Raw genomic sequence first — 10,981 nt, 5'->3', positions numbered from 1 at the left:
GGATGATGCACCAATGTCCACTGTAGAGGATGATGTGCAACTCTCCATAGGTGTAATGGTTTTTATACTGTACTAAATGTATAACCATCACAGATAATGTTCTGCATTTTTACATTAACATACATTACATTAGTATTATGTATAAGCTGTTTTCCTTATGGGCACCAAAAAATGGCCCCCACAAGGACAAGGATTTCGGATATTGTCATCTTTGTGGGGACATTTTGTCCCCATAACATAGGGTTTACCAGGACCACACACACACACATTGGGTTTCCATGTTTTGAGCACTTTCTATTGACATAATGATTTTTATACTGTACAAACTGTACATTCTATCCCCTACTCAAACACGTACTTGAAACTCCCCCCAGCACTGCACATTCTGCATGTCTCCAAACACACCTGATTCAGGTCATCAGCTGATTGGTAGAGACTACAGGAACATGGTTGAGAACCAACCCTATCCCTAAACAAAACCCTCACAGCATTTTTACATTAGAAAAACAAAAACATAATTCATTATGATTTATAAGCGGTTTTCCAAATGGGTACAAAAAATGTCCCCACAAGATCAAAATATCTGGTATTACTAGGGAACATATTTATTATTCCACAATCACAACAGCATACTTGAAAGCCATCTTCAGCTACAATATAGAGTACTGCTTACTGTGCAGTGTACACTGCCTACTATGTTTTTTAATAGAATGTGGAACAGTATGCATTATGAGCAGTGTTCGAACTATACCGTGGATTTCGGGGGAGCCCGCTTGTTTTTTTGTTTTGTTTTGTTTATAACGGGGGGGTTGTTTCGTGCGCTTGCGCGTGCCTCAAAAGAGGGCTTACAATGACTTACAAAAATAAATAACAGCTACAAGTGTATGCACCACTTGCTTTATGCAAGCACTATATAGTATAAATCACTATTCAGGATTTACCCTATTATACTTTATCGACACAAATTGGTAGGTGAAACAACAAACAGCCACCCACAAATAGTTTATAAACAAAGCATCAGGCTGTATTTGAGTTCACATGAACAACGGTTAAAGTTTTCGTCAGGCTACAGAAGAATACCATAATTCCTCCGTTCAATTAGACATCGAGAGTCACGCAGACCTATAACAACCCAGCCACACAGAATAACATGCATTACCTTAACATAGAATCGACCACAAACTCCAATGTTTATATTTTTTCTACGAATCTTTGAGTTAACATGTACTAAACATGAGTGGAATTTGCACCGCAGCGCCCCCACAACTTGATGCGCATGATAAGAATGGCATATTTTCTTTATTGAAGTGAATTAGGTTTAAATCGCCGTCATGCATGAATGAATGATATTTTTGCAATTTTACACATAATAATCCACAATGATCACATTACACATTGCACGTCAAAATAACACATTGTCAATATTTTTTGAGACCCCCCCAAAATTTCACAAATCACGTTTTCAGGGGAGCCCATGTCTTATTAAGGGGAGCCGAGCTCCCTCTAGATCCCCCGTAGTTCGCACCCTGATTATGAGGCAATAAACGTTTTATACAGTATGCTACAGTGCTGTCACGTGACCTTATGTGTAACAATAGGCTACATTATTATAAAATATTGCTAATGTATATTGTATAATGCAACGTGTATTCATATGAATATATTTTGATTATATTTTAGTTGTATTTATTTTCCAGGTTTTGGCCATATTCAAGCTATATGCCAGAACGCGCCCACAGCGTCACCTGCTCGGTTGTTAAAACAACGCGCGCACACACAGGTGCACTCACCTAATCACAATTCAAAGTGTGATAGAGCAATGTAAACAGAAAAGTTCGAGGACGTGAGGTGATGGCGCGGAGTAAGTTACTGTAAAGATGGTTTCAGATATGGTTGCTGATATCAGTGCTTTGTTCTCATGTGAATGTGTGTGGTTGGGTAGAGAAACCGTGCGAGTACTACTGGGCGCCTTTCAAAAGCGACTGTGAGGAGCTTCTGGGCCGCTTCCAGCAAACCGAGACGGTTCGGTACGAGGAGTTTTCTGCTATCTGGAGGGAGATGGACTTTTCTAGTGTGTTTTTGTAAGTCACACATTTACAGCGTTGCACTACGACATTTTTTGTGCTTAACGTTAATGGTTAAGTGGTTTTACAGAGAATTAAATGGACTTTTTTGCTTAGAAATATCAGCTTATCAGGAGTGCAAACAATGGTTTTTGAGGCTCACTGTATGTCATTTCCATGTACAGAACTCTTATTATTTAACTATGCCAAGGTAAATTAAATTTTCAATTCTAGGGCACCTTTAATTTATTCACTGCTATGGAATCCTAAAAGGTCATCCGTACAGGTACTATGATGTTTTAAGATGTTTTCCACACTTAAATAAATAGTTTACCTCAAAATGAAAATGATCATTCACTCATACATACTCATGTTCCAAACACTCATCATCTTATTCTTGTCTGTGGAAGAAAAATTTAACACATAATAATTACATTTCATAGAGAACCCGAGTGTGTGTGAGAAACCGACTTCACCCAAAAATGAAAATTGTCATATTTACTCGCAATAATATCATTCCAAATCTGTATGACTTACTTTTCCGTGGAACACAAAAGAAGATAATATTATAAAGAATGTTTACTCACCCTCAGGTTGTTCCAAACCTTTGTAAATTTCTTTGTTCTGTTGAACACAAACGAAGATATTTTGAAGAATGTGGTAAACTGAACAGTTCTGGGGCACCATTAACTTCCATAGTATTTTTTTTTTTTTCTACTATGGAAGTCAATGGTGCCCCAAAGCAGCCTGGTTATAAACTTTCTTCAAAATACCTTCCTTTGTGTTCAACAGAACAAAGAAATTTATACAGGTTTGGAACAACTTGAGGGTGAGTAAATGATGACAGAATTTTCATTTTTGGGTGAACTATCCCTTTAATGAAGCTTTAGTTAATTAACTCATTAATGAACTCTTGATGTCAGTGAAGTCAGTTGTTATTGGTTCTTTTGTCTCATGACTGATCGTAAGTGGTCAGAACTGATGACCCATATTTTAATGTTTGCAAGCACATTAAACTGGAAACCCAAATGAATAAATGTTTTCAAAATCAGAAAACCTGGAAAATTGTCACAGATGGTCTATTTTTATAGGTTTTTTTTTTTTTTTCACATTTCTGCAGCTTGAAAGTTCGTGTTTCCATTCACATTCACTGTATGCAAAAAAAAAAAAATCAGCCAGGACATTCTGCACAATGTCTTTTATTTTGGAAGAAAAAGAGATACAATACAGTTTTTAAACATGAGAGTGAATAAATGACTTTCATTTTTACTGTTTCATTTTGGTCACTCTCCTGTCTTTTTCCCATCAGTGGGACTCATTCCGACCACGAGAGCAGATCCTTCACGCGGCTCACTTTCACCATAGCCCACAGCTACGTTCTGCCCCCATACAGCTTTCAAATTCGGGTGGGGGGCCTGTATATGATCTATGGCCTTTACAATACACAGCTTGTTTGGCCAAAGGAAAAGGTAATCCAAGTCTAAATTATAAGACCGACGATTCAGCATTACCTGTGAATTTTCTCTGAATATGAGAAATATATAGTTGATTATGTGTCTGTTTTACTCAGATCAGGATTGCTTTGAAGGACTGGTACAATGTGCAGAAGCTTATCACGCAGGCAAAAAGTTGCCAGCATCTGGATGTTGTTTACATCTTTAAAAGGCTTTTGTCAGCTAGGGCCTTTTGTTTCACTGCCATGCCCAAGAAGGTCAGCAGGTTCTACCACTGCTTTTGTGTTTTGGGTCAAAGGGGTGTATCTTCCAACAGTGTCTGAACACTTCCCAAATGTGACTAACTCACAGCTGACATTTGAAGCAAGTGATCGTGTTCAACATGATGTGAATGAAGAGTTTCGGGCCCGCAAGGACAGAGTGGCCGAACTTGCTTCCTTTGAAATGCTAGGAGTGAGTATTTAGTGTAGTGTGTTTTTATTGTAATACCAATAATTTTAAATTAATGAAGTATTTTTTGATATGCAGGAAATTGCAAACGTGCAAGGTCATTATGATAGATTGAAGAAATCGTCAATGCCCGCATCATCTGGAGTGACGCTGCTTAACCTGACGGATTTACTTCGGAAATGTACTTCTGAGTACCAACAGTGGCAGGACAAAATCGTAGTGAGTTGGTGGACTTCTAATACTATGCATTGACTAGTTTTCATTTCTGAATGTCCTTGATGTTTTTTGTTCTTGAATAAGAGCTTTCTTCAGTTCCGTTTATATAACTGTCTTACTAGTGTGCATCATTATATTTGTACTCAGGCTGCAAAGGATAAAGACTCTAAAAAGGAAACCACTCAGAAATCAGAGGCGAGTTAAACCCTACTAAGAACTTTCCATAGTAAAGACCTTTCATATGGATAGAAAAAAAAAGAGTCTGAATTTATGAAAGACCCTGTAGCGTTGTGTTTCTGCAGTCCTCCAGTAGAGCTGATCTGCTTGCTGCCATCAAGTCCAAATCATATGGTCATCTGCCAAAGGTTTGAGATTTTCTTGTTGCTACAAATGCTGCTTTGCTTGTTCCTTCAGTTGAGGATAGTACTCAAAAAACATTGCATCATTAATGTCATTGCTCCGTTTAAATAGGTCACGAGTTTTTGTTTCTCACGCTTTTTAAACACCAGGACTTGAAACAAGGTAGTGTGCCCTTGTCCTCATCAATGCTCGTCTGTCATCAATCACAAGAGCGATACTGCTGTCAAGGTTAAAGGGTTAGTTCACCCAAAACGAAAATTCTGTCATTAATTACTCATCCTCATGTCGTTCCACACCTGTAAGACCTTCGTTCATCTTCAGAACACAAATTGAGATATTTTTGATAAAATCCGATGGCTCAGTGAGGCCTGCATTGCCAGCAAGACAGTTAAAGCTACTAAAGACATATTTCAAAACAGTTCATGTGACTACAGTGGTTCAACCTTAATGTTATGAAGCAAAGAGAATACTTTTTGTGCGCCAAAAAAAAACAAAATACGACTTTATTCAACAATATCTAGTGATGGGCGATTTCAAAACACTGCTTCATGAAGCTTTACGAATGTTTTGTTTCAAATCAGTGGTTTGGAGTGCGTATCAAAGTCATGTGATTTCAGTTAACGAGTCTTCTTTATGTCATAAGTGTTTCGAAATGGCAATGGTTGACCACTGGGGGGCGTGACTTCGGCAGTTTGATACACGCTCCGAACCACTGATTTAAAACAAAACATTCGTAAAGCTTCGAAGCTTTATGAAGCAGTGTTTTGAAATCACCCATCACTAGATATTGTTGAATAGTCATTATTTAGTTTTTTTGGCGCACAAAAAGTATTCTTGTTGAAGGTCTTACGGGTGTGGAACGACATGAGGGTAATTAATGACAGAATTTTCATTTTTGGGTGAACTAACCCTTTAAGTGTGACAGAGTGAAGACGTGGATGGGGAAATGATCGTTTTTACAATTATTTTAACTTTAAAATGTTTTTTTTTTTTTTTTTTTTTTTCTTCACATGGCTTTGGCACATGGTTTGAAGGGGACAAAATCTAGGCGTCACAGAAAGGTTAAGATGGTAACATCAGGCTCTGAAACTGATCAAGCCCTGTTTAGTCGTAAAAGGAGACCCCCATCCCTCAAGACCAGAACCTATCAAAACTTTGGCAAATCAGGTCAGAACTGGCTAAGGCACTCTTTTAGACAAAACATTTTTTGAGAACAATGGTAGTTTAAATTTTGGGTCAGAAGTTCATTTTCACTTTTGTCTGAAAAAGGGGAGCCAGAACAAACACAGGATTGGCTTCTGAGTGTGATGGAGGAAGACAAGAATGCATGTAAGTGTAGTTTCAATAAACAGAACATTTTACTGGGATACATTTTACTTGTATATTATATATAACTTGTGCATATATGACCTATATATATATATATATATATATATAATGTGTATATATAATAAAATTTATTTTTCTTTTCTCTTTCAGTGAAACGCAAAGACCGGAGAAGATTCAAGTGGTGAAATGACCATATTGCACTGGACAAAGTCATGTCAATTAAACTGCACAAAACCGCACATTTTTCATCCAAGCATCTATACATAAATTTGAGAAGTTGCATTATGTAATTCAGTGTTTTATTTCATAATATGAATACTTGAGCATCTTATTTCTTTTGTTTTGGTTTGCACAAAAAAAATAAAGTAACTAAAATATATATAATTAAGAGATCTTACCATCCTCCTATTGCATTTCTGGTATGATTCAGTTTACAAATCATCTGCTTTCTTGCTTAGCTGTATGCATTGTTCATATTGGGAAAGCACAAGTGTTTGTTAAAATGAAATTCACCAAATTTAGGTGAGCGTATATATTTTCAGAAAGCCTTGATGTTCTTCATGATGTTAAGTTGCTTTGGCCAGATCATTTTAAATTAAAAAAAAACAACAACAACAACAACAACAAAAAAAACACTAAGGCCACCAGTAAATGAACAGCTGTCATGAACAGAACGGAAGTCTCCCTCTAGTGGAGAAATGTTCAAAACGTCATTGCAGTGTTTTTTTTTCTTTTTTTTTTTTTCTTGATGCATCATTTACACCACTCTTTTACACAGTGGCCACAAGTGTGACGTAACCTACGATAGTCCCACAGGGTAAATGAAAAGCTTCAGTTAGGGGAACCTTTTCATCCGACCACAAAGATCCCTCTGTGTCTGGTGTACTCCACATTGTCATACCACTCTCTGAATCCAGTTTTGGTGTAGTGCTGCTCTTTGTGGGCTCCGTCAAGTCTATTTAAACCCATGAGATGCAGTTTTACCAGTGTCATCAGAACTTCACACATATCCTCGAGATGTGTTAAAACGAGCTAATTACAGCAATGTAATCAGATTCTCCAGTTGTTTTGTCCACATTTTCCTTTTCCGTTCCCTATTCTTAAGATAATAATTGATCATTAAATTCAAAATTATTATAAGGCGTTTCATGAGCCAAATTAACCTATTTAATCATTAACTATAAGGTTGAACTCGTTTTTTAAATGCTATTTTGTTTATGCACTAGTTCCTTGCCTTTGGTTCCCTACATTATTACAGGAAAGCGGCACAGTAATCACATGATGTTTTCAAGAAGTTTTAGCCTATGTGTGTAAACATCTGAAGCACATAGGGGTCCGTTCTTCGTACCTTGCTTAATACATCTGGGATTATTTGCTAGATCTTCTAATCGTGATAACTGAACTCTGGCTAATTTGGTTCTTTAAACGAATTTCCGGATTGGATTAAAATATCTGGATTAAGTTGTCTAAGATTACTGCGCGTTCTCATGTTCCCTGAAAAGGGCAGATTTATCGATACTCGAAACCACGATCAGCAATGCAGCGATTGGCTGGAGTCAAGACGGCAACGTAATGACATCATATATTTAAAAAAGACACCTGACGAAAAACTTGACGAATTTCTAGACATTTATAAGGAAACAGCCAAAGCGAATAAAATGACAGAAGAATGACATAAATGTTATAATAGAATGTGCACTTTTTTTTCTTTTTCTTTCTTTTTTTTTTTTTTAATACATGATTACCCAATTATTTAGGCTATATTCACGATTTCTAGTATTTGTACAGGCACTTTTTATTTCAATGTTGTAATTAGCAACTAATTTACCTTTGAAGCAGATTTGACAGCATTAATTAAAGTTTCTTAAGGGTCAAGATCAAGTTATCTGCATCTCCTGCGCTTCATCAAGCCACTCCAATAATAGCTGTCGCGGTTCAAATCAATGCACGCACGACAAAGACGACAATCTGTACATCATGTGTGTAAGACTCCAATAAAATTATTATGTAATTATTCCCTCACGAATGAATCTCTCAATGAGTAAAACTGGCTGTGTCTATATTATGATATACTACACAACATTATATTATTTGCAAATTTATTTTTAAATCATTATTAGCCTATTGTCCCAGGTTTACATTAGGGTACTCTTGTGGGAAAGTAGCAGTGGCTGGGACAAACTTTGAGCATCACCTCCGCTTAAAAAGATGCAATCTAATCCTGTTTACATGAAATAAGCCTGCTCCCGAGGAGGTAGGGCTGGGCGGTATATCGAGTTTGTACGATATACCGATATATATTTTTAATATACGATACGGAATGAGGCGATACCGTTTATATCGATATACAGTAGTTTTATACAAGAGCATCTGAAAAACAGCGGTGGACGTCGCAGAGTGCTGCTGCGGGGGAAATGCATAATACAATTTGGCTTAAACATGAGACGTGCTTAATATTAAGGGCTTTAAAAGTAACTCGTAAAATTAAGATATAGTTAACACGTAGGCCTATCGTTTAAAGCGGCTTGCCCCGTCAGATGCTCTGACAGATTCATGTGCTGACAGATTTTTTGCGCTGTTTAATGCTTTTTTGATGCGGTGCCATTTTGCTGTCAGGAGTGGACGAGCCTTCTGCTAGAATCTCATTCTCCTCTAAACTTCATAGACTTCCGTGAACGAGCGCCGCCGAGCGCATTCGCGCCAAACAGACGGAGCTCAATAGAATGGGATCGCCATAATTCTGACTAAAATATACATTTTGATAAAATGTTTGTTGTTGAACAATAAATGTGCCATATGTAGAATTTTAAACCTACAAGTAAGTGTATTTTTATGATAGCAGTAACTATCTATCTATCTGTCTATCTATCTATCTATCTATCTATCTATAGCTAATTAGTCTGTGCTTTTTTTTTATTTTAATTTTTAGACTAGTGAATTCAACTTCTGCTTAAAAAAGCATTATTTTTATTATTAGATTGTAATGTTACAATGTTAGAATGTAAAGTAACTTTCTCTTTTTTGCACATACAGGCCTATTAGTGTGCCAGACTACAAGGTTACATTCACTATATTTGTATTAATAGCTTTTAATATAAACACACTAATGTTTGTAGGACAACATTAGGCAGGATGTTAAATTAAGATTTTTAAAAAGTAAATACAGATTTTTTTTTTCTAAATCCAAATAGAAAAATTTAGAAAATACCGAGATATATACCGTATATCGCCGTTTAGCCAAAAAAATACCGAGATATGACTTTTTGGCCATATCGCCCAGCCCTACGAGCAGGTTTAAGCTTACGGACCTGTTGCTATGACAGCAAGTCCAGGATGAGTGTCGAAGAACCGAACAATCCAAGATAATGCCAAATCGTCATCAATCAAATCCAGCTAACTGAGTTAGCAACGTATGAAAAACAGGCCCCAGAAAGCTGCCTCTCAGACAGGGTGCGAATAACCTAATTGAGGTCACTTTCACGTCATCTTGCACTTGAATAAACAAATTCACACATAATTATATCAAAATGACCGTAAAGGCGAGTATTCTTGTGAAACATAAGCTATGCTTCCATCAAAAGTTGTAAATTTAACTTGTGCACAAATTTGGAATAGTCTATCACATAAAACATTTGCAAATAAAGCAGCGTTTCCATCCAGTGAGCCGAAGAGAACAACATCTTCACTTCCTGATAAACTGGCACTAAATATCACTAAGAAAAATGGTTGCTGCAGTAGAAGCCACTGTATATAATAATTTTCGCATATAATAAATTACTTGCGCCTCAGAGCGTGCAGACGAACCGCAATAAACGGTGTCATGTTATCTTGCATTCAGATGCATGGTGTTTGTGAACTCAGTCATGTGAAGCGCTTCTGGGAAGGAATTATACTGAACCACTTTAACGACAGACTTTCCTCAAGCATTACAGAATGACCTAAACAGCATTTCAGTCCAAGATCAGTCCGCTGGTTGGTCCAGCTATGCCGTTCCATCGCAGTGTCACGTCTTTTTTGATTCGCATCAAGGTATTTATTTGGTAAAAGTGTTTCCATCGTAGTTTACATGCATGTTTTCATATCGCATAAAAAATGATCTGACTCAGTTGAGCACATAAGTTTTATATGCGCATTTTTAGAATTGTTGCGCATCTTGGCGTTTCCATCTAACATTATTTTATGCAATATCCCAAAATGCGCATTAAAATAGGTGGATGGAAACAGCTATAGTCGCTTATGTCAGTCTAAACAGTTGAGAAAGAAAACGTGTTGGACACGTGCAGCTCTTAAAGTGACAGCAGCCTAATAAACTGCTGTCTTTGCTCATGTTCATCTAACAACGAAAGACAAAAAGAAAATCACCCATTGCTCTTGACTGAATAACTTTTGTAACTTTGGTAAGGATTAATCTGTATTTAATTTATACAGTGAAGACTATACATTTTTATTTCACATTTGATTACTTTATTTAATTTCTGTACCTGAAAATTATGGTGTTTCACTATCTAAAAATTTGATTTTAAAAGCTGGGCCAGTAGAAAAAGTCAACTCAAATCATTCAATTCAATATATTAAAAATAAATGGGAAAGAGAAGGCAATTTCACTTTGACTGATGAGGAATGGGAGAATATATGTACAACACAATGGAGAACCAATGAAATGTTTGGAAAGAATTTTGTTGGAAAGGTGTATCTCGTTTTTTTATAACACCATGTCAAAGCGCTCATTATTCACAGGGAAATGCTGAGTGTTGGAGAAACTGTGGTTGTCAGGAGGCGCATCATTACCATGTGTTCTGGGACTGACCTGTGGTTCAAAAATACTGGACTGAAATTAACAAAGTGCTGCAAATTGTTTTTGATGTCCCCATCCCACTGGATTTCAGAACTATGTATCTGGGCCTTAAAACTCCTGCCATGGACACAGTTAACGGATATCTTTGGAGTATACTCCTGGCCGCAGGGAAAAAGGCCATCACAAAAAAACAACCAAGGACTGGGCAGACATTATTACGGACATAAGGTAAATAGAAAAAATCACATTCGGACTACATTTAAAAACGGACAAATTTGAAAGACTTTGGAACAACTGGGACATTTATATTGGAC

The 10,981-nt window shown here is 36.8% G+C and overlaps 1 protein-coding gene across 1 annotated transcript; it reads left to right on the top strand.

Moving 5' to 3' along the window:
- Positions 1-1,731: 1,731 nt before the first annotated feature.
- Positions 1,732-6,260, top strand: snapc1a (small nuclear RNA activating complex, polypeptide 1a). Its single transcript, XM_051874636.1, has 11 exons — positions 1,732-1,861; positions 1,943-2,081; positions 3,373-3,532; positions 3,634-3,774; positions 3,869-3,970; positions 4,046-4,186; positions 4,331-4,378; positions 4,486-4,548; positions 5,578-5,710; positions 5,813-5,872; positions 6,023-6,260. The coding sequence occupies exons 1-11, from the start codon at positions 1,852-1,854 to the stop codon at positions 6,055-6,057; spliced, it is 1,032 nt and encodes a 343-aa protein (XP_051730596.1). The 5' UTR covers positions 1,732-1,851; the 3' UTR covers positions 6,058-6,260.
- The last annotated feature ends 4,721 nt before the right edge of the window (positions 6,261-10,981 follow it).

This window comes from Ctenopharyngodon idella, chromosome 20 (assembly GCF_019924925.1).
Source record: "Ctenopharyngodon idella isolate HZGC_01 chromosome 20, HZGC01, whole genome shotgun sequence".
Classification (NCBI taxonomy): Eukaryota; Metazoa; Chordata; class Actinopteri; order Cypriniformes; family Xenocyprididae; genus Ctenopharyngodon; species Ctenopharyngodon idella.
The sequence above is the reverse complement of the archived record's forward strand: the minus strand, read 5'-3'. Positions and strand labels throughout refer to the sequence as shown.

Bases quoted from the DNA above. Each gene is read 5' to 3' on its own strand.
- snapc1a (XM_051874636.1), top strand. The intron at 3,971-4,045 runs GTGAGTATTTAG...TTTGATATGCAG, and splicing joins CTTCCTTTGAAATGCTAGGA to GAAATTGCAAACGTGCAAGG. The intron at 5,873-6,022 runs GTAAGTGTAGTT...TTTCTCTTTCAG, and splicing joins GGAGGAAGACAAGAATGCAT to TGAAACGCAAAGACCGGAGA.